Source organism: Seriola lalandi, unplaced genomic scaffold (genome assembly GCF_002814215.2).
Source record: "Seriola lalandi dorsalis isolate HSWRI2012SDOR001 ecotype SW California unplaced genomic scaffold, Sedor1 jcf7180002054383, whole genome shotgun sequence".
NCBI lineage: Eukaryota > Metazoa > Chordata > Actinopteri > Carangiformes > Carangidae > Seriola > Seriola lalandi.
The window spans coordinates 281593-304606 of NW_019524936.1; the positions used below are offsets into that span (position 1 = coordinate 281593).

At 38.9% G+C, this 23014-nt stretch overlaps 3 protein-coding genes across 4 annotated transcripts; 1 reads left to right on the forward strand and 2 right to left on the reverse strand.

Moving 5' to 3' along the window:
• Positions 1 to 2738: 2738 nt before the first annotated feature.
• Positions 2739 to 8926, forward strand: fkbp10b (FKBP prolyl isomerase 10b). Its single transcript, XM_023409105.2, has 10 exons — positions 2739 to 3124; positions 3374 to 3519; positions 4382 to 4571; positions 4770 to 4915; positions 5597 to 5786; positions 5983 to 6128; positions 6593 to 6782; positions 6880 to 7022; positions 7565 to 7728; positions 8476 to 8926. The coding sequence occupies exons 1-10, from the start codon at positions 2928 to 2930 to the stop codon at positions 8665 to 8667; spliced, it is 1704 nt and encodes a 567-aa protein (XP_023264873.1). The 5' UTR covers positions 2739 to 2927; the 3' UTR covers positions 8668 to 8926.
• On the reverse strand, positions 8662 to 14747 carry LOC111657111 (7-methylguanosine phosphate-specific 5'-nucleotidase-like). Of its 2 annotated transcripts, XM_023409107.2 has the most exons (10): positions 14584 to 14747; positions 14239 to 14313; positions 13821 to 13919; positions 13245 to 13314; positions 12968 to 13014; positions 12618 to 12703; positions 11859 to 11948; positions 11212 to 11374; positions 10648 to 10848; positions 8662 to 10540 (listed from the first exon to the last, which is right to left on the reverse strand). In XM_023409107.2, the coding sequence occupies exons 1-10, from the start codon at positions 14584 to 14586 to the stop codon at positions 10421 to 10423; spliced, it is 954 nt and encodes a 317-aa protein (XP_023264875.1). In that variant the 5' UTR covers positions 14587 to 14747; the 3' UTR covers positions 8662 to 10420. The 2 variants fall into 2 exon arrangements, with proteins under 2 accessions (XP_023264875.1, XP_023264874.1); XM_023409106.2 differs by lacking the exon at positions 14584 to 14747 and having other exon boundaries at positions 14239 to 14319.
• A 627-nt stretch (positions 14748 to 15374) lies between these two features.
• Positions 15375 to 21351, reverse strand: klhl11 (kelch-like family member 11). Its single transcript, XM_023409104.2, has 2 exons — positions 20616 to 21351; positions 15375 to 18666 (listed from the first exon to the last, which is right to left on the reverse strand). The coding sequence occupies exons 1-2, from the start codon at positions 21167 to 21169 to the stop codon at positions 17082 to 17084; spliced, it is 2139 nt and encodes a 712-aa protein (XP_023264872.1). The 5' UTR covers positions 21170 to 21351; the 3' UTR covers positions 15375 to 17081.
• Between the last annotated feature and the right edge of the window lie 1663 nt (positions 21352 to 23014).

The window sequence follows — 23014 nt, forward strand, 5'->3', positions numbered from 1 at the left end:
CACTCTCTCCATTTAGCCTCTCTGGACCTCAGAGGGTCTTATATCAGGATTTATATCAGATTATACGCCTCCTTTATTTCACCAATAACTATAAAGAACTGCGTAATAGCACAGGTGCCAGAGGAGATGATCCACATTACACTGCCAGTCAACCTACAGTAGCATTAAAGGAATAGGTTGAAATTTTGAGTTGAAGTCTATCACACAGACTTCTTTAGTGAAAGTCTCTGCCGCTGAAATCAGGTTTATTAAACCAAAAATCTTAATATCATTCCTCACTGAAGAAGATAAGTGACATAAAAGAAATGCAAATTATACCAAAATCATAATTTGACAACATGAACTTGATTTAAATGTCAGTGTATCCCTTTAGTCATACTTGAACTACTCCTTATTCCCGAAACACTGTACAACAATCTTAAAAAAAAAAAATACTCAAGGACAGACTTAGCTGAAAGCTCAGGTCACGTTGTGTTTATCGCCACTGTTTGTGATCACACATCGTAGTTGGATTCATTAAAGGATTTTGGCACCATTCATGTAGAGTATGGACGTCAACCTTGTCTAGTCTACAGGAAGGTCATCAGTATTAGCTTTCAATGTAAATACTCATATTACTGTATATTAAAATACATATTAAAACATATCTGAATACCAGTGACTGTGTGATCTATTATATGTCTGTTGTGAAAATCCAGATAAAAAAAAACAAAAAAAACAAACAAAAAACACAATACTTCTGCATACTGCTTCCTCATACTTGTTCATCTTATCATAATGTGTCATAATGACTTTGGTGATCCCTTGACTTTTCTTCTAGCGCAACCATCTGATCAAAAAAATCAAATTTGTGCAATATTTATGTTAATGACCAAATACAAAAGTAATGGCATTCACACGTGTTCAGTGGTAATAAGCTAATCTTAGGTTGCCAGCATGCTAAGATGAACTAAACTATAACATAATATCTGCATATCATTTTAGCATAGTCTTCATGAGCATGTTTCACCTTGATGTCTCGGTGAGGAAGTCAACATTTCTTACGTTGTGTTGAGTGATTTAACATTTCAGTTGTTCTTAGCAGTTGAAGTTTAGAATTTCTAATGAAATAACTGACTCGCAGTTCAGTTTAGAAATTCTGTTGGTGTGCCACATTTTAAAAAGATGTAATGGTTACATGAATAGTTTTACACTTTTCCTGCTGATATTAGTCATTAAAGCTTTGTCAGCGTTTATTGAAATTGTTGTGAAGACTGATCAGATAAATTCAGTGCCTGCTGCCATGTGTGACAAAATGTATGTATGGAGGGGGTCTTTGGCAAATGGGCGAAGCAATTATGGAAATTTTTCACCCACACTTTGTAATAATTATGTGTAAAAATGTCACTTTATTGCAGGTTTGAAACATTTATTACAATCATTGGAAATATATTCCAGGATTATAACACCATTAGCTTCGAATTGTTTGTATTGTAGTTATGCAAATTGTTTACGTTTACAATTATAAGAGCTCAGTTTTAAAGGAATTCATAGATGTTGTTGATTTGCTTAATATTGAAATGTGAGCAACAGAATCTGTAATGATAGATATCTAGCAGAGATGAGTTTACTTGAAACTGGCTGGTAGTCCTTCCTACTTAATGATCAGGCAGATTGTAAATATTTTTGCTGCTGATGTCTTTGCTGCTAATGTAGCATTAAAAAGTAACTGTTGTGTATTCTGTACAGACCATGTTTTAGTTGCTTTTCACCTTGTACAGTTTTTCTTCGTGGTCAGTGAAGTGATTTTCGTGTCAGGTACCTTCAAGACACAACTGTATCCAGTCAGTTGAATTTTAATGCAACTGTATTATTGCTCATTTTGCTGGTTATCCCTGGAATCCCTTTCATATTCATTGGACCCTGGGATCCCAGGACCACACATTCAGACCCACTGGTTTAATAGAACACAATTATGAATATAAAATATAAAAGATTTTATGTGTTATGTTTTTATGTTTATGTATTAATCTTGTCATTTGTGGAGATAAATCGAAAATAGAGGTTATTGTTTGGATTTATAACAGAAGTTTTAAATCCACTAACAGTTACAGATGTGATCTGTAGTATTTTTGTTGTGATGTTGCATCCTTTATTTATTTTTAAATGTATCCTACAGGCTCCCGTAGTTGTAGGAAATAGTGAAGTTATTTTTGCTTTAACTTCACGGCATTAATGAAAAAGCTGAACCTCTTGAGGCTCTCAGGTCACTTTACGGCTCTGACTGGGCTGAACCAGAGGCGGATCTCTCGGCTCCTGCAGCTGTGTGCAGCGGTACTGAAGAGTCAAGCCCCGCTGAACAATAAGCAGGTTTTCTTTCAAAATAAAAGCGGACGATGGATGATTTTTTGAAAGGACAAAAAAGAATAACCAATTATTCAGGCATATGAATGAAACTAGTCTTAGACACATTGTGTAGTAGAAAAATTACGTAATGAGTTAAACCAGAAAATAAAGGTTTTTGCAAAAATGCTTAATAATAAAATCGGATCTTATTAACTACAAACCCATTTATACAAACACCCCCATCCACATTCTAACATTTGCAATATAATTCCTGTTTCATGGTAAAAGTGGATAAATGTGTTTTTTGTTTTTTTGTCCCTTGCTTAACGGAAGTGGTCTCATTTCTTATTGTGGTGAGTTTGATGGGCGCTTCCCACTCCCAACTCCGTCGTTCCTTCCCTCTGGTAAAAAGTTTGCACAGCAACCTGGAGATTGTCCACGTTTACAGCCTTCAGACGCCGCTTTCCTGCTCCACATCTGCAGCCGAGGCCCTCTCTGAAAGGACGCAAACAGCCACGCTCCCAAAATTGATCAGATTTATCACTATTGCGGCATTATTTTTTTTCGAATCCTTCTAAGTTATTTAGCGTGATTCTGCAAATATGTTTGCCTGCTGCCTTGTTTTTTTCCTCTTCACTACGTGGTCTCCCGTAGAGTGTAATCCCAGTCCTGTGTTAGGAGATGTAGTCGTGGACAGATACTTCATCCCCAAGGTCTGTGCCAGAGAAGCGAAAGAGGGAGACAATGTTCGTTATCACTACAACGCCACATTTGTCGACGGGAAAATATTTGATTCAAGGTAAGTTCATTCGCTTTATATAATGAATTCTGAATGCATTTATTTTAGTTTTATGTCATTTTCTAGCAAAGTTGATAACTACTGATCAGGCCCTCAAAGCAGTTCCAAAGCCCAACAGTGTCGTAAATCAATGTATTAATGCTGAGATGCTGATTTACACATTAAAACAAGTTTGCAATGAGCTATTTGGAAAGCTGTAGACACTCATTGCCCTGCAGACGTTCACGCACATTCCTTTGTCTTTCACAGCCATCAGAGAGGGGCCGCCAAGGTCGGACTCTTAGGTGAGGGTCGACTCATCGCTGGCATTGATAAAGGCCTGCAGGGCATGTGTGTGAATGAGCGCAGGACAATCACCATCCCACCTCACCTGGCTTACGGAAGCACCGGTGCAGGTAAGTAAAAAATGTTATATAGTGAAGTGAAGTGGTCTGCAGGAGAGGAAATATCTGTACTGACGGCAGATTTTAAAGGAACATTTAAAAAGTTTGGATGGCACAATACAGTACATTTTCTGTTGTGACCAGCCATTAATATTTGAGATTAGGTTGGCCCTTCTTAATTCTAAAGTTGTTATCTATGGCAAAGGCCCACAGACCCCAGACAGATTTATTTGGTAATATGCGCCACTGAAAGACAGTTCAAAAAAAAAAAAAATCACGAGGTACACCTGATGCCCTGTTTTATAGAGGGGGCAGTGTTTTACCTCTAAAGGAATAATTTGACTTGGGGAGATAGTTATGAGAAGACTGGTACCATTGTCCTGTTTTTCCATTGAATACAAGCGTAGCTTAGCATAAAGGCTTTTAAATTATGTTTTTAAATTAAAAAAAAAAAACAGGACACAAAATGCTAATTTAAAGCATTATTGGTGTTGGTAGGTGGAGTTTGTCACTTGGCTAGCTGTTTCCTGTCCTTGTGCTAAGCTAACTAGCTGCTGGCTATAGCTTCATATTTAGAATACAGATATGAGAGTTGTATCAATTTACTCATCTACGATTGAGCTTAAATGTCAAACTATACTATTGTTATAATAATGAATTAATATAAAAATTTGAAAGACCAAAAAAAAAAAAAAAAAAGTTAAGTTTGGAAATAAAACTTAATTGAGCACCAAACAAATTCAAAGCAATGCAACAATTACAGATTTGTATCAAAAGCCAAAATGGTCACATTTCGTCTCAATTTCATTCTAATTCTAATCGCCACCAGGTGTTCAATAAACATGTGTTGATGTCTTTATCTAATTGTTTTTAGGGGATGTGGTTCCTCCAGATACCACCCTGGTGTTTGACATCCATCTGTTGGATCTGTGGAACAAAGCCGACCTGGTCGTCACCAAAGCTGTCACCACTCCCAAAGACTGTAAACGCTCTGTGATGCGCACCGACTTTGTGCGTTACCATTTCAACGGCTCCCTGCTGGACGGAACCGTTTTTGAATCTAGGTGAATTCTGGCTTGGCCAAATATTGGTGTTTTCCCACTCAAAATTACATGTTTACTGAATGATCTAAAGTGTGTACTTCAAACTCTCAAACAAAACCCAGCTCTGACAGCTCTTCTGTGTTTTGTATTGTGTCACCCAGGTATGTTGTCTGTGTGAAGTTGTGTGTTTGACTTTGCGCTTGTATGAGCCCTACGTAGCTACATCAGGAAACAGACCCACGACTCCTTAGTGGGGGAAGGTTGGCTGATCAAGGGCCTGGATGAGGGCCTGCTGGGCATGTGTGTGGGAGAGATCAGAAATATTGTCATCCCACCCTTTAAAGCCTACGGAGAAAAGGGATCAGGTGAGTGTAAATGTCAGGAGATGAGAAAAAAAATTACTTTAGGTGTGGATGTCTTATTCCTGCTTTTCAATTTAACCCTGAACACCATCGGATCAGAGCTCAGAGGAATAAAATGTTGTTAGAAGGAAAATATTCAACAGGCAAATACCCAAAAATTGCAATCGCTTATCACTGGAGATACTTTTTTCTTCATGGTACTCAAAGCACCATTGTAGATTTTTTTTTTTAGCCACTAGTAGTGTAATGGACCAATGTTTTTAAGAGTAAGAGATCAGCATAATAATCCCGTAAGGATAAGCAATAAGGAGCTCATCTCTTTTATAAACTAGTTCCTTAATTGGGGGTTGATTAAAAAAATCTTAATTTTCCAAACTATATTTCACCTGCAGTAAAATTAGCAATCATAGTTATATTATGCTCAATATATAGATCATATAGCTATTTCTATTACTATTCTATGATCTTTGTCTTGCAAAAGCTGCAAATATAGGGAACACAATGTCAGTTTTATTAAGACAACAACAGAGTTAAGAAATAATTGATAGTGTAACATAAATAAGATAGAAAATGATTTAAAAAAAAAAAAAAAAAAAAACACCACCACCAAAATAAAACTCCAACCACTTGTATTTTTTGTGAACATTAGCAGAAGTTTTAAATGCTCCACTTTCTGCTCACCAGGTACAGAGATTCCTCCCCAGGCGACCCTGGTGTATGATGTCATGTTGGTGGACATTCATAACCCGAAGGACAACATCACCGTTGAGAACCAGGTGGTGCCCGAGTCGTGCACCCGCAGGTCTATCGTTGGGGATTACATGCGGTACCACTACAATGGTACTTTCCTGAACGGAGTCACCTTTGACACAAGGTGAGTTCAGGTCATTCCGACAATGAAAATGATTGTAAGTGGGTCCCCGGTTATTTGGGTGGATTTCGCTTTTTTTCTCTTTTTTTTTACAGAAAATTTATTTTTGGCATTATAACGTAATTGTCTGTGAATTTCTGAAAAAAAAAAAACAACCCATTTTTGACGTTTATTTCTCCCTGTCTGCGACTGCCCACAGCTACCAGAGAAACAGCACATACAATACCTACATCGGGATGGGGTATGTGATTGCAGGCATGGACCAGGCCCTGATTGGTGTGTGCGTTGGGGAGAGGAGGAGGGTCACCATCCCTCCACACCTGGCGTATGGAGAAAAAGGAGCAGGTGAATTACTGTACTTTTTCTTGTAGCTTGTAACAAGCTCTCTGCATATGAAAATCTTTCCCAAATTGACACTTAATAGATTTAATAATAACACATAACATACACATCTGCATAACCTATTAAAATCCTGGTGAATGAGCATTTTGAGAACAACTTGGTTTCGTGTTGTTGGTCAAAACAGACTATATAGCAGTCCCATCTTTCTTTTTGCTTGTTGCAGAAAGGGAAAAGGATCTTTTAGTAAATACACAACAAAAAGTGCTTTTTTTTTTTTTTTTTTTTTTTTGCAGTTAAATATTCTATGCCAATTGAATATCTTTGGATTTTCTGAATATTAATCGGATAACATAACCATTAACAGTCCCTTAATTGACTGGTTATGTATAACTGAAAAACACATGACCAGTGTTTCCAAAACTGTGAGTTACCAAAGAAAATGCCATAATTTTCTGTGGTCTTTCCAGGTGGTGTCATCCCTCCGTCGGCTGTACTCGTCTTTGACGTTCAAATCATTGACTTCCACAACCCCAACGACAAAGTGGACATCCAGACCACCCACAAGCCTGAAGTGTGTAACGACACCACCGCGGTGAACGACCTCGTCTGGTATCACTACAACTGCACCATGTTGGACGGCACACTGCTCTTTTCCTCGTGAGTCACCCTATCATCACATGCAATTTTAGATAACATAAATGCACATTACACATCTATTTTCATTTATCCAACATGTAATCAACATTGTCTTCAGACATGACTATGAGAACCTTCAGGATGCAGTGCTGGGGTCAGACAAAGTGATCGACGGGCTTGACGAGGGTTTGCGGGGCATGTGTGTGGGAGAGAAGAGGTTGATAACAGTGCCTCCTCACCTGGGCCACGGAGAGAAAGGAGGTGAGACTTCAGCTTTACCTCATAACTTCGAACAACTTTTTTTTATCGGGAGATAGATGGTTTGATTATTATTCTTCATTTATCAAGCTCTAATAGCTCTTATTAGGCTACGTTCAAAACATATGAACCAGTTGTCTGTTGAAATTCATCTATACTTTGTTCCATAGTTTCGTAAGATTTTCAAGTCTAATTGTCTAGAGCTAGCACAAAAAATATAAGAATAACAGTATCAGTTTATGTTGAACTGTGACAGGTTGATTAAAACCCTTATTTCTGTATTTAAGTAAAAAGGAAATTGTGATTTAAACTTTTAAGCTCATGTCAGTGTCAAAAACAAATGATAGCAGTGACTGAATCCTACGTCTACCCCTCTCATAATACAAAGTTTTTTTAACAAGCTACACCGCCCTGACAATAAATGAAAAGGTAATTATGAGTAATAATTACCTTTTATTATATAATTACCTAATTATGGTAATTATTATACACACGTATACTAATAGGTAAGACCAAACTTAAACTGCCTTTTTTGTGTCTCTCAGCCACTGGTGTGCCGAGCAGTGCTGTGTTGGTCTTTGATATTGAATTGGTGAGCTTTGAGAAGGGAGTGCCCCCTGGTTACCTGTTTGTGTGGCTCGAGGACACTCCTGCAAACCTGTTTGAAGCCTTGGACATCAACAAGAACAAAGAGGTTCCAGAGGAGGAGGTAGGTTACTGCAGACCATCCAGTTCAAAACCTATATCTTGCAAGACGAACATGTTTTTATATGCAACATCATAATCTGTAAAGTAACTGGGAATTACACCACACATACAACTGTGGTGGAAATTTAAATACTCCAGTAATGTACAAATACTACCACCACTTATCAAAGAGCTCCATAATGATAAAACTCCAACATACATTGGTGCTTAAAACTCACTGGGATTTATAAATTCCTTACTTTGGCGCCATCTGGTGGTGGTATTAAAAATGACTCGGCTGGCGGTTTCACAGATCTACGTACATGCCATCAAAATAATTTTAAAGATTTAATTTTAAAGTGTATTCTTCACCTCGGAAACAGCAGTTAAAAAAAGTCACCTCAAGGTCCATTTAGTAGCTGTTCTGGGGCTTTCGATCGCATCAAGTGATCTTCTATGTACTGCAGAGGTTCAGATTTCCAGTTGTGAGCACTAAAAGGAAGCTTGCATTCACAAGACGGGGGAGGCTTGATTAATTAAGAATTGATCACTAATTATAACTGGCATTAAAATATTAGGCTATCCCCGACCATCATCACATTGACCTGTTGACCCTGAACTTCTCAGGTGAGATAAAAGTGAGGGGAAAAGTGTTGTTATGCCGGCTTCCTTGTGTGCAGTTTTAGGAGCTGCTTTTTCTCTCTAAGCTGATGAAGCACTCTGACCACATCACAGTAATCAGTAATATTCCTCTTTGACCCTTTTCTAGTTCGGGGAGTTCATCAAGCTGCAGGTGGCAGAGGGCAAAGGTCGTATAAAGCCTGGACTGACCATGGAGCAGGTTGTTACTGACATGTTCCACAACCAGGACCGAAATAAAGATGGACTGATCACAGAGAACGAGCTCAAACTGAAGGTCGAGGAGGACAAGGAAAGGGAAATGAGGCATGAAGAGTTGTGATGAGGATGAATGTTTTTATTCTCTCTCAGGGATGAACCCACCAACACAACAAAAACAAGCAGCGAGAGACTTTTCCCATACAGCGTCAAGGTTTTAATATTGAACAGTTTTTTTTCTTTAAATGACAAGAAAACAGTGCAGATGATCTTTTTGTGTGTTGTTGTGTGAGTGTTTGACAGTATGTATTTCAGAAAACAAAACAAGCACCTTTATTTGTCCCTGAAAGTCACATTAATTAAAATGTTTGTAAGAAAATGAACATGGTTTCGGTTTTTCTACAACTTGTATCACTACACAGAAAACCATGACACCTGAAATAACTGCATCTGTGCACCAATATATGGATAAACTGTCGGTAATTGCCTGATATCATTTTAAAAAAAGAGTATTTAACTTGCACATAAAAATACTCTATCCCACTCTTTTTTGGTGGAAGATGCAGAGTTGCAATATTTCTCAATGTCACGCTTAAAGGGGTAGTTGTAACTCTGCATCCTGCACCACAAAGTCTGGCAGATTGTAACTTTAATGGGCAAAAAAAAAAAAAAGAAAAGAAAAGATGACGAGTGGAATTTAAGTTGGAGAAAATGGATATTAATAATGCTAAAAGAATTCAAGGCTTTCATTATTTCCTGTGACTTTGCCGGTTTTTATTGGGAGAAAATCCACCATATGATAAATAAAATTGAACTATACCTTTTCGCTGAGAAAAGCACATTTACAAGTTAGTACTTATTCATCTTTTGTTCTACACAAGTATTACACCTATAGTAAAGTGCAACTAGCGCAATGTTAAGTCCTTCTGTATAGCAGCCGCAGTGTTTCAGTGCAAAGAGAACATTTGTTAGGAATACGCACATCCCACATTGTATATTCCCGTCTTGGGAATACTGATGTACTGTAGCTTTCTGTTTGACTCGTATTATAGCGCTTGCCTACACTGTCCCTGGTTAAAAAAAAAAAAAAAAAAGTTAAAATAACCTACATAATGACAAATATAATAGCTTAAAGACTGATAACAGCACTATCAAGTTATCTGCACCCTACAAATAAACTGATGATCCATGTGTACAGCACAGTCTCTGTACTCTGGAGCGTCAAGTACCTGCAGTGTACACAGAGGTAATACACAGTACACACCAGAGAAGTGTGAGTATAAAGTAGAAGACTTTCCAGATAAAGGGACAGTTACAAAACACGTAACGCCTTTGCTCGTACATGAACATATTTTAAATACTGGTACTTTTAAACAACAAAGTAAAAAAAAAAAACTATTTTGAGCTAAAAAGCAGTGAAAAGAGGCAGAATATTAGAAATTATTTGTACTGACAGTTTTAAGAGATCGCTGAGTTGCTGATTTCTTTTCGGAGTGAGGGCTGCAGATATACACTTTATCTATTTGAAACAATACAATATAAATTCTCACTTCACTGAGTTCTGATGAGGTGGCGCATTGTTATTCTGGTTCTACTGTTTTGATCCCGACATCCAAAATAAAAAGCAGGAAGAAAGCGATTAACGTATAGCCTAGCACAACAATAATCTGTTTGGCTGCAAAGCTGATAGAAATCACAAATTCTACAAAACTAAGCTTACAAATAAATGTCAAAATTAAAAAAAAGAGTTCAGAGTGTGTGTGATTTGCAGCATTAACCACATTAGTGGACACAGTGGTTAAAAAGTCAAGTTTTAGGTCTGGTTTGAGGTAAGTAATGCAGTGTGAATGGAGTGAACAGGTCCATCGGTGTGTGTCTTACTTGTTGTCTCTTGATGAGGTAATGTATCTGAGGATGGCGTTTTGAACGTCCATCGTCTCGTCTTTCACCAGTACGATGTCAAAGGAGTTGATGTACGACTCTTTCCTCTCTTCCACCTGAGACACAAACCGCAGACAATGAGAACTCAATGTCTATAACTCGATGTGCTGACATAAAAAAATCCCAGCACCAAACATTAGTCTGTTCAACCAGCGGGTCAGACCTGGTCATTCAGGAAGCCAATGGTCAGGATGTTCTGGGGCTCAGACACTCCGTCAGCCATGGTAAGGTCTCCCAAAGAGTCTCCCAGCAGCAGCACATTGGATCGACCCTGCAGCTCTCTGAGGCCTGCTGCGTGTGACAGAGCGCCTTCCCTCTTGTTGAAGGTGTGGATCAGTTGGCCTTTGAAGGCTTGCAGGACGCCCTTATCAACAACAATGTTCAAGAAAGGTTCTTTCATACAGAGACTGAAGTTGGTGGAATAACATCATGTTGATCTTTGACTGGTAAAAAAATCTATTTGAGTGTTGCACTAAAACGTAGTAGGAAATGTAACATGATCACAACATTCCTGATGAAAGTCAATATTATGATGGGGAATACACCAATGATCCTGCTGTATACATTTTTTTTTACCTTTTAAAATGTTTTTTAGCTTTTTTTTCCATTGTCTTTATAATATTTGGTCTCTAATTGTATTGGAAATTGAATTAGATTTAAAATGGTATTGTATCATTTGTATTTATCAACATCAGCGAGAATCTTGCATAGCTGTCGTCCAACTCACAGTTTGGTCAAAGTCCATATAGTTGGAGATGATGTGGACATTGGGATGGAAGACGTGGTTCTGTCGGATCACCTCCTCCAGGACGTCTCCAACACCGGCCGAGAAGATCAACAGAGGAACCTGGTGCTCGGACAGATGTTCAAAAAACACTTTGTAGCCGTCCCTAAAGAAATACACACACACCTCATCAGATGAGACACATGAACCAATGACTATCTGAGCTGAGAGATGTGCAGTGATTCTGACGAACAACTAGACTGTTTCATTTATTTGAACGTGAAAAGTGATTGAAGAACAATATTACACATGAGAAAACACCACTAGTTTAAATTACTGTTTTTGCCAAAGTATTGCAGATTCTTCCTATAATGTATTTGTCAAGTAGTATGACAAGAAGTTAGATTGATGTCATGTTCAGTATATCTAAAGTCAACAAAGTATTTGATATTGCTGATGCCAAGCTCCTTTTTTTTAATCAGTTTTGTTGTTTACCAGTAATGGTACTTAAATGTTTTCACTACAGAGCACCTCAGATGTGCTAGTTTTCTTGTGCATAACAATAGAGCAAACTAAATGTTAATGTTGTCTCATATATGGAGCCAATCACTCGCGTTGAGGAAAATATAAAATGACTAAAATGTGTGTACCTGAGCATAGTGTTGGATTCCTTAACGGCCTGGGCGAGCATGTCCTTTCTGATCTTCTGCTGAATCAGCAGCTCATGAACTTTGGTCCACCTGTAGAGAGCAGCACAAGACAACGTCAGAGTCAAATACAATAAAGACATTTTTCTTTTGGCAATTTTGTGACACATTCAGTGGGTGCTGGAAAGTTAGCAAACCTTGTTCTATGAAAATGTGAAAAATATTCCATAGTTCTACATACAGTTGACCTGACCTTCATCTAAGTCCTAAAACTAGATGAAGAGAACACAGTTAAACAAATAACATTAAGTATTTTTGTTAGTAATAGTATGTTAGTAATTGGTGTGACCTTTTTGAGCAGCAATTACTTCAACCAAACGTTTCCAGAGACTGTTGATCAGTCCTGCAGATCGACTTGGAGGGATTTTGGCCCATGCCTCCTTATAAAACTATTTCAGCTCTGATGTTGGTGGGCTCCCTTGACTGAACTGCTTGCAAGAGAGGAGGAGACCTCAGGTCTAATCAGCCCTTTAAATGATAATTCTCTAGGTTCACATACTTCCAACAACATATTTAATGTTGGATCATTTTGCTCAATAAATAAATGAAAAATTATTGTGTTTTTTGTGTTATTTGTTCAATTTGATTCTCTTCATCTAATTTGGGGACTTAGATGAGGATGTTGTCCCATTTTACGTCAACTGTATGTAAATTATAGAACAGAGAAGTGTGCTTATATTGGTAAATCTGTATGTTTCTTACCACTCCACCATGAAAGGCAGTTTCTCTTCAGCACTTCGGCTTGCATCAATCTCTATGGGATAGTAGGTGTTCAACAGCTCCCTCATCTACAATGAACCAACACAAAATATTGAACAATACTTTACAGACCAACTAAATTGGATGTATCAGCATGTTTTTGTTGGTCCATGTTGCAGTGATGGGTGCAAAATTATAGGGTAGCAATCAACAAATCATGATGTGAACATAAATTTGTATTTGTCACAAACATGTAGATGTCATTGTAGAAAAACAAACAGCAACTGCATTGGGAAGAACTATACTGGTGTAAAATGGACTTAGGACTGCACTTATGACTGTAGCACAGTTACCTTCAGAGTGCAGTCTTCATTAATCAACAACCGGTTATCTAGGATGTCTGAATAAAGCAAGGAAAACAGATTTGTAACAGTTTCAGAAAAGCAAAAGACACTCATACAAACAAGTCACAGGTGCAGGACAAAGTAACTTAAATAAAACATGCACAAATACAATCTGAGTCAATTGATAAATCCTTCAGATCAAATTATCCAGATGTCCAGACTCTACCAAATCTTAAAAACACCATTTGGCCATGATGCAGATAATCTTTGTGGCCTGTGTGCTTACTGTGGGTGGTGGGGACTCTCTTGCCGTTGTGAGCGAATCTGGTCAGAGTCATGTCGAAGTCTGAGATTACCTGAGAAAACATGGCCATTTGGAACTAAAAAATAGTACTGTGCCACTCAGCAAGCAACCAAATCCATGATTAAATCAAATATACAGTAGTTAAGTTTACATTTGTTGTTTTCTTTTTGCATTTATTTATAAAGGCTCAAAACTCTCAGATAATAGTTTATGCTTATATAATAAGGTTATGTTATTTCAGTAATCTGTCTTCTTGCAAAGTCTGAGATTTTGGTATTGACACAGAAGACATGTAGAATTAGTCTAAGCATTCCAAGCATACGTGTCAACATTCATCCTTTTATATCCAGAAAATTATCCAGAAAATCCTGTGTTTTGGGATCATTTGCTGTATTTGATTATGATGATCTCATGAAAGAGGACTGACACTCAAGTTCCCTGATGATGCTGGAATGAGTTTGACATGCAATCCTGTAATCTGGTCAAATAATCAAACTCCTCAAGTGGACATCTCCAAACATGCATGATGTGAAGGCGCCCTCCAATCAGTGCTCTTACCTGAAGGTTTCCCGCACCTGCTCGCTGCATGGCATTGATTGTTTCCTCCACTCTGCTGCGCTCCCTCATTAGCACAGAGCCCTTTGCTAGCTCTGGGATCTGAACCAAAAAGAGTTCTGCCTTACAATGCATGTTTATCCACACAAAGTCTCACGGAAAGGAGGAGAACAGACGACAAGGGGGGTGATATCGGCAAAAGCAGATTCCAGGAGGGCTTTATACCGGAATATGTTACATGCTTTAGGTAATGTCAACACAACACAACACAACACAAAGTTGTTGAAATATCTCAGTATAATTTGTTTTTCTGACAAGTGGACAGGTCTCTTCTTTCTTTTAGTGAGTGCACATAAATTCACCAAATGTAAACTTTCTGAAATGAAACCTTCATTTTCTTAATTTAGTGGAGCTTCTTTACCTCGGTCTTGATCAGTTGGTGCCAGATGGCCAGTACAGTCCGCACAGGTGTGTAAAGCCAGGGAATATGGTATATCTGCATGGCAAGTCAAGAAAAAAACTTTGGGTGATGATTTATTTTATAGAGAGAGAATAATGGTGTAATTTGGTTGTGGTTACAGCCGACAGTTCTGTTTAAATGCATTTATTCACACCATGTTTTATCTGGTATACAAAGGTCAACTATATTTGACTGAAAACTCATTATCCTTCGTTATTTTGCCATCCAAAATCTGACTTCTAGGTTTACTAGCATCTTTGACTACGACTGCAATGATTACGTAGCGGCTGACCGTTAACAACTTACCATTTTCAAACGGAGAGGAGACGAGTCAGCGAGGTGTAAACTGCTTTTCACCGTTAAAAATGCATTGTATTAAATGACTGCTGTTTATATCTTAAATATTTAATAAATAGTGCATTAATGTTCCACTTTACAGTCGACAGCTGGTTTGAATGATTTTGTTTACGTCTCTGTTTGTCGCTCCGATAGCGTTCCCAGTTTTATGTGTACTAAGCATACATGGTTCCGCCGCATATTTGTTCCTAGTACCTCAGTGTGCTACAACTTCAATTTATTTAGCCTTTATTTTGTTTACATTTTCGAAAATTGACTACGCCGAATTAATTACACACAGCTCTTTTTTGCTGTGTACCATTAGATGGACTGACAACTATGACTGAATAACTATGATAATGAAGAAATCATAAAAACCTGATGATTTTCAAAGAGGTTCTTAATCATTCAAGATTCTGTCCCAAGACATTTTTTCGTATGATACGGTCTCCACTTTTTTTTTAAATGTCTTTTGTGAATGCAATCCGTATTTTAGAAAATATTGTAGCTAAAAGTATGAGCAAAACTTGATTGTAACATAGAGACACTATGAGTGACTTCATGTATATTGAATCACCAGGACAGCATGCTGCTTGTACAACAGCTGCCATAAATTAAAGATGATTAATTATGATTTCGTGTGTATTACAATATGTAGTATTAGTCATTAAAAAAAAACCTTTGGACATGATATTGTTACATTGAATGCATAGATGGCTGGGTGGATTAAAGTGCACTTTTTTCAGAGATGACAAACTACATTTCAGTGCATTAACTTTTATTACACCTGCAGCTCTTGCACATACAAATGCAATGGCACCATGTCACACAGTAAACTTGGCTGCATGAAGTCTGAATGTATAGCACTGACAAATCATACTTTATCCCAAAACCTACTGTTATCAAACTGGGACAAATATCTGAACTTGAAACCCAGCCTCAAATGTGATACTACTGCCAATCACTAAAATCTGCCTGTCTGAGTCTACTCTCTTGCATTCTGCAGTAATCCCAATGGCTTCAAACCCGTTCTTTAAAAATGCAACCTTCCATATATACATATCAATGGTAGACTCACCAAGCCTAATTAGATCATAGTTATTGACAGTTTGGCAGGAGATACCACAGGCAAACACATTTTCAACAGTAATAGAGAAACGCACTGAGCTCAACAACTGGTCCACACAACACTAACTGAGTAAGAGGATTGGAGTTAAAAAAAACAAAAAAACTTCTGTTAAATTTGACACTCAGGGTCCTTCAGTGCAGGAAATACAGTTAATTCAACTACACTGATAAGAAACAGCTGGGAACATTATGAGAAATATCCACAAAACAGCCTCTTGGTTCAACACGTTTCACACATTGTGAACATGTGCTCTTATTCACTTAAAGCAAGACATCAAATTCTGCAAGAAGTGCAGGGCAGAGCAAACCAAATGAGTCCACCAAAACCAACAAACCAAATAACTCCACAAAAGCACAGTCATAACATTTAATTGGATAAGAGAATTTAAATGTAAAAAAGAAAAAGGTCTTTTGCAAAAAATGATTTTTTATCATCATTATGGTAGTACTTGGTCTGATCATTCAAGATATGTAACAACTTGGGAAATCAAATAAAGGAAATTTTGACTGGCTAAAATATTAAGGTTGAATAATATTATATTCACATGTAAACACATCCATTGGAATGACAAAAGTGTTTTGCAATCTGTACAAACTGTTTTAGTGCACATATTCTAGTGCAAAAGTGTATTAAATAAGCTTTGTTGTAAAGAGGGTGAAACATTTAATCACAGCCTGATCCCCAATATGTGCTTTGCTCAATACTTATTTCTTGCTTAAAAATAATGAACAAATAAATTGGAGGTAGAAAGTAGATTAAGGTAGCAATAGCAGTAAAAAGTTAAAGGCTTTCTTTTCTTAGCTGGTTGTTTCAGTATGTTCATTGTCGCCACACTGATAATTTAAGTGCCATTTAATTCTAACCTACATTCCAATAAATGTAGACATCATTTAATTTGCTAAATTTACATCTCTACATAAACCTTACTAAATTTCACAGGACAGCATCACTGACAGCTGTCAGTTTTAGTTTAACTTGCACCACAAATCCTGACATCATTTCCTCTTAGGTGTTAAAACAGACCACATATAAAAAGCAAAGCTAAGTTGTTTAGCAGTGAAATCAACAAAGTTGCTAGAAAATGTCACAATATAATTTACTAGCAGAATAAAAGTTAGGCTTAAGCTAATGGTGCAAGTCCAAAATGATTATGCAAGAGTGATAACTTTTAGTAGCTTGTCTGGCTAATTCTTATTTTTTCTCTATACTAGCAATTTGAACAGTGTAATCTTTAGCCCCCGATAAACCATGCAGACATTTCACCCCAATAAAGGCAAAAACAAGGCATTTATCAGCAGATGAAGTGCTAGCTAGACAAGGCAGAATGCCAAATTTGACCTCAACATTCAATCTGAGATTGCAACTGTCTCCGCAGAGTGAGTGTGCGTCGATGGAGCTGCTGCATCTGCTGCATGCGGTCTCGCTGGCGAGCCAGGTTCTGGGGCATGGGGAAGCGCTGGCAGCCGTACAGATAATGGTATGGGATGCGAACATGGCAGGCTGCGGCTCGGCAGCGAGGCTGAGGTAAGGGTGGCAGCAGCATCCAACGTTTCCTCTCAGCACAGTAACGGTAGACCTCTTTGCGATATTGCTTGTCCATGTTGTTGCTGTTCCTCCACCCGCCTATGATGAATATGTCTTCACCAAGGTAGCAAATGGCAGCACCTTCCATTCCCAGGACCTCTGGAGGGAGGCTGTCGAGGATGTCGTCTGAGATGTTTCTGCTGACTTTTTGCTGTGCAGCCTCGACTGTTACCTTGTAGGTTTTGGGGCAACAGGAGGCTGTGTGGTAGAAGTTGGTGGATGCAACAGCCATTTGAAAAATACAGTAGTTATCAATGAGTGGTAAGGAGTCCACTTCCTGCCACTTGTGACTCTCTGTATCGTAGCAATTGGTCACAGTGCTCAGTCCATCCCCAGTGTCCATATCTACAGGGGTCCTGGCCATCACATACACGTAGCGATCCTCCACGCTCACTGTTTTTACATCTCGTAGTATTTTTGGTGCTGGCTCAAGATTGTGCCACTCGTCCTGATCAGGATCATAGACAGTTACATCCTTGAAGCCGGGACTGAAGTTGCCGTGACCACCGATGCTGTAGAGTATGTCTTTGACACATGCAAGGCTGAAGGAGTGCTTGCGAGAGGTCAGGCTGCTGACCTGTTCCCAGCTGTTGCAGTTGGGGTTGTAGCGCTCAGCCATCTTGGCGAAGCCTGGCTCCATGGAGCCTGCCACGTAAACATGGCTGTCAGTGACTGCGATGGCATGTCCATCAAGGTGGTTGTGAATGTGTGGCAGGTTGACCCAACGGTCTTCAGCTACAAAGTAGCCCACACACTCACTCAAATACTCTCCCCCTTCTGAAACACCACCCACTACCATGATTACATCCATGTTCTGGCCAAAACGTGGCTGGACCGCTGCCATGTAGGAGGCATGGAGCTCTAAATCTGCTAACTTAAGGCTCTCAAAGCGAACAGCATGGATCTCAAGTGTGTCAGACACCAGCTTCTGACAAGATGCACTGTTTGCCACCAACGGCTCCTTTCTCACCACCTGTGTCAGGATGGAAGGAGCAATCTGTGGCAGTCTTAAAAGCCTGAACAGCTCCTCAAAGTGCTTCTCTCGCTCCACCATATTTTGGTGCACCCATTTTACAATGGTTTCAAACAACTCTTGTTCAGAATCCACAGTGATTTCTGAGTCTGAGAGCCAGTCTCGCACCAGGTGAAATGGCAGTGTGTAGAATTCTTCCTTGTGGATAACTTTGTGGAAGTTTCTTCTAATGGTCTCAGCGGCCCCCAGGGCCAGCTGATCCAGAGTGTACATGTGGGCGAGGCTGTGCACGGCTACACAGTTGGACAAGCTCAACTTCTTCATCAGAAACTCTCCACAGAAGTTCTTTAGCTGCACCAACAGGAACCTAACAGTGTGGATAAGTCAGAATTGTCAGACAACATTGGCATCTAAAGTTAAAAATCACGATCTGTAATGAACAGTGTAAAAACATTTTATTCCCAAGAGAAGACACTGTAAGAAAACCTTCTATGTAGTAATTTTCTTTTGCCTTGGTGGTCTGGCAGTATCAAGGTCTATAACCTTGAATACATGTATCTAAGTGTTTTTACTTGGATTTTACTCAGACTTTCATATAAAGAGGTAACCTCAAACTACTACATCAACATACAATTTTAAGTGTAGTATTATCAAATTGCCTTGACGATGCGATAAAATGTTGCAATCAATTGTATAAAATAATTAAATAATTATTTTTCACAGGAAACATATTGATGTGTCGTAGTGGGAAAAGCACAGGTGTTACTATTACCCTTTTTACACCGAAATTAGTGGGTATATGGGGGTATATGGAGGCCAGAGACTGTTAGGTTGTTACTTATTTGTTTTTTACTTCAGTCTCTTCAAACTCAACGCTGACAGAACATTGCTTCGAGCACCACTTGAACAGAGACGTATGGAATTTGTGGCTTCAATGGCAAAGAGTCAAAGAAGTTACCGATAGATGACGCACATAATAAAATCATGCTGGAAAAGGGCCAGAAATTAGCGAGGTAAAAATACTTTGGGTATTTATTGGTTTCGTTTTTTAGTTATTCTGGCTGACCTCTGCCCAGGTTGATGTCGGGCGTAGCAATGATCCCAATTACATGAAGTCAACAATGTCCATGTATGAATAAAAAATAGCAAAGGTGTAAGTTGTCCTGCCCTAACAGGTCCAACAGCACAGGAACATAAGGGAGTTGTCAGTGCAGCACATTGTTTAAGCCGTAAACAACCACTCAGGCCAAAATGAAAACACGGATTTGAATGGCCGTTAATAAATCATAAACATAATGCACAAGGTGCCAATACGAGCCTCATCTATTTCTAGCAACTCACTTTGGTATTAGTATGTTATGGTTTAAGCAAATATGTCAAAAATTCAAAGTTGTGTCAGGTACTTTTGACATTTTTTTCACATTTCATAGACTCAACAATTGATTCATTGAGAGAGAAAATCAGCTGATTTAATGGATTGTTAGTCACAGCCCTAGATTAACTGCGTGGATGGATTACTGAACAGGACTACTGAGTAAAGGCCAAGCCCAAGGGGTCAAGGGGCCCTTGTCTTCACCTGAAAAAATATCCCAGAATTGCAAAACGAAGAAATGCGAGACACAAAACTACAAAAGACACAACACATCTATGAAGACATGCAAAATGTCCTCAAAGAGATGAAAAAGATCTGCAAAAAGAAAGCAAGAAACAGCAAAAGAGATGTAAAGCAACCACAAAGAGAGGAAAAGAGACAACAAACATGCGAAAAAAGGCCATGAGAGAAAAAAAACGGCTACAAAAAGACGCAAAATATCCATAATGCAAAACCACCAGAAACGCATGCAACACATCTTCAAACAGATGTAAAATGACCAAACATGAGATGGCTGCGTTTTGTGGTCATTTTGTGCTTCTTTCAGTGTGGGTGGGTTTGTCCTATAGGGGCTGGTTGTGTCAGAATCCATCCATGATTGATTGATGATGAAAATAGCCATTATTTACCGGCTAGTTAATACAGACTATCAGTAAAGACTCTACCCATCATTTACCCAAAGTTTGGCTGTTAATCTGACACACAGTCCTGCCAAATGCACTTTGGATTCTAGTTTTGTTTTAATGAAATCATGCAGACTCAATTAAATAGCTGGTTCCACAGGTGTGCTCACTCCTATTTAAGTCACACCTGCTGATTATAATGAGGATGCAGGTACACAAACTATGGCTTTTTTTTACCACTAGATAAAAAGGCCTGTAGGACAAGTGGAAAGATCTTATTCTGATTCAAATTAAATGTATGGTTAAAAAAATAAACATTACCTGTCAGCAAGTTCCAACACTTCATGCACATTTGCAGTGGTCACTCTGATTTCTCCTGTGTACATGAACTGTATGACACTGCTCACAGTGTCCGGATCTAGTCCGGTTTCCGAGCTCCACTCTTTCAGTTCCACTCGCCTGGACACGGACTCTGAAAACTGTCCGCCCAGCAGCAGCGTGAAGTAGTGCGACGCTGCGGATAATACTGAGCGGTGGGCGGTTAAGATTTGGATTCTTTCCTCAGACACCCCGCCGGAGCAAAACACCAGCGTCGCGTCGCAGAACAGCCCCGCCTTCCTCTGCTCGTTCTGCCGCCGGGAGAGCTCCGAGCAGTAGGCCGGGCAGGTGAACTCCTCGGCCTCCTCAGGTTCCCCGTCACCTGTTACCGCTCCCTGAGTGCCGCCGCTCCGACTGCAGTCCTCCGACCCTTCTGCTGCCGCTGCCATACCGCAGGAGGAAGCTAGTCTCAGAGGCACATGAAAGCTCTGACCTATCTTCGGCAATAACTCGTAGGCATATATAACACACGTAAATAAACAGTCAAATACTGACATGCATGCGAAGCGGTCACAGCCTTAATTGTAAAACTGAAGCGCTCACTTCCGTCTTCCAGAATATCCTTGATTTTTTTCGAGTGTCAATGTGAGGCTCTGAGATACAAGCGAAATATCTCTGCCTGACGCAAATACGGGAGGGTCCGAGATGTCGAGTTTTTGACGTTGTACGCACTAAGACGTCTTTATTTTAGAGAAATTTAACTTTGTTTAAGGGATGCACCGTTTTTGCGCATGCGTGTAACACTTGGTGTCGGTTATTGATTATTAGTCATGTTTGAAGCTTGGTGTGTGATGCCAGCAGACCCACCCTGTTATAGCTATACTATAATACCAAAGAAACTGTAAGGAAATGAATAAATATAACCACAATCCTATGTAAACATGGCACTGTCTTTCTATCTAGCTCTTAAGGGGGACCTCTCTAATGGACTGTTCAAGCACTTACCTTCTAGACAAGGGCTGCAGGATAGCTGGACTAGAATCCAGTTATAAACTATTTATCAACTTGTATAACCTTTCCAATAATGATTTATTAAAAATTTAAAGGAAGCTGACCAAGTTTTGCTGGTGGATTATGAGAATGACTAACATTTAGAACAGACATGGTTGCTTATTGGAAAATTCTAACGCTTTACAATCATTTATATTTTCATTATTGCTGAATAAACACCCACAGTCACATTAATACCCAAATCTGTTATTTAAACAGCACTCTCCTGCAACAGAGCCTTTATTAAAACAACTGAATGAGAACATCTTAACTAAAATAGGTCTTACCATAAACATTTCACGGTAGCTGTATTGTTCTCTCTACATTTTAACTATTTAAAGTTTTGCACACAGATCAACAGCTGGTCAGACTATGGTGACCAGTTTACTAAAGGGTTACACCTAAGTCTGTGATCCGAGTGCAGGATGATGTATAAACAGATGAAGGACAATATAAAATATCTTCATAGAAGTTATAACCCCTGAAAAATACTGTACATTAAGAAGCACATAAAATGTTTTATAGCTGCATACAACTACATTATAGTGGGTTATAATCCATTCATTAAATGTATAATACCTATGAATGCCAGGGGGGCTTAAATTATCTGTTGTGGCAGTTTAAAAGTATACATACATAAATGCTTTGAACCTAATTTGAGTCCTCAGTCCTCAGTGTGGCAGCTCTTGGTTTCTACCCTTTCCATTTCTGAATACAGTATTGTCCAGGTTACAGATTTGCCTTTTGTTGGAGTATCTTCAAGGTCCAATGTGCAGCATGGGTCCCTTTTGACTCTTGAATTGAATTTCACGTCGGCGATGACCATGGAATCACAGACCCATTAGCACTTATTAACATTTTCCCACTGAAGATAATTGAAATGAGTGTTCTGATCAAGGGCGTAGGTTTGCATGGGGACGGTAGGGACATGTCCCTACCTATATTTGGGGAGGACAGAATTGTCCTACTATACTATAACGTTTTTTATGACTTACTACACTATGACGTTTTATGATGTTTTTTATGCCTTACTATTCTATGATGTTCTACGGTGGTACTTGTTTTGCATGTGTGCAACTTTGGTTTTAGTATGTGAAGAATGTCTACTATGCTAAAGGATCCTTTACACATCTGGGTTTTATTGTTATATTGTTGTTTGTTGGTTTATCTACATCTACCAGAGACTTTAGTCATGCATCCCTTTTAGGGGGTTGGAAGAAATAAAAATGAAACACAGGTAAAGGTCTCGAGGTCAACAGATGTTAGTTTCATCCTCCAGAGCAACATACTATAAGCAGCTCAAGTTTTGTCATTCAGTGAGAGACTTGTTGAACCCTGCACCAAATCTGTCC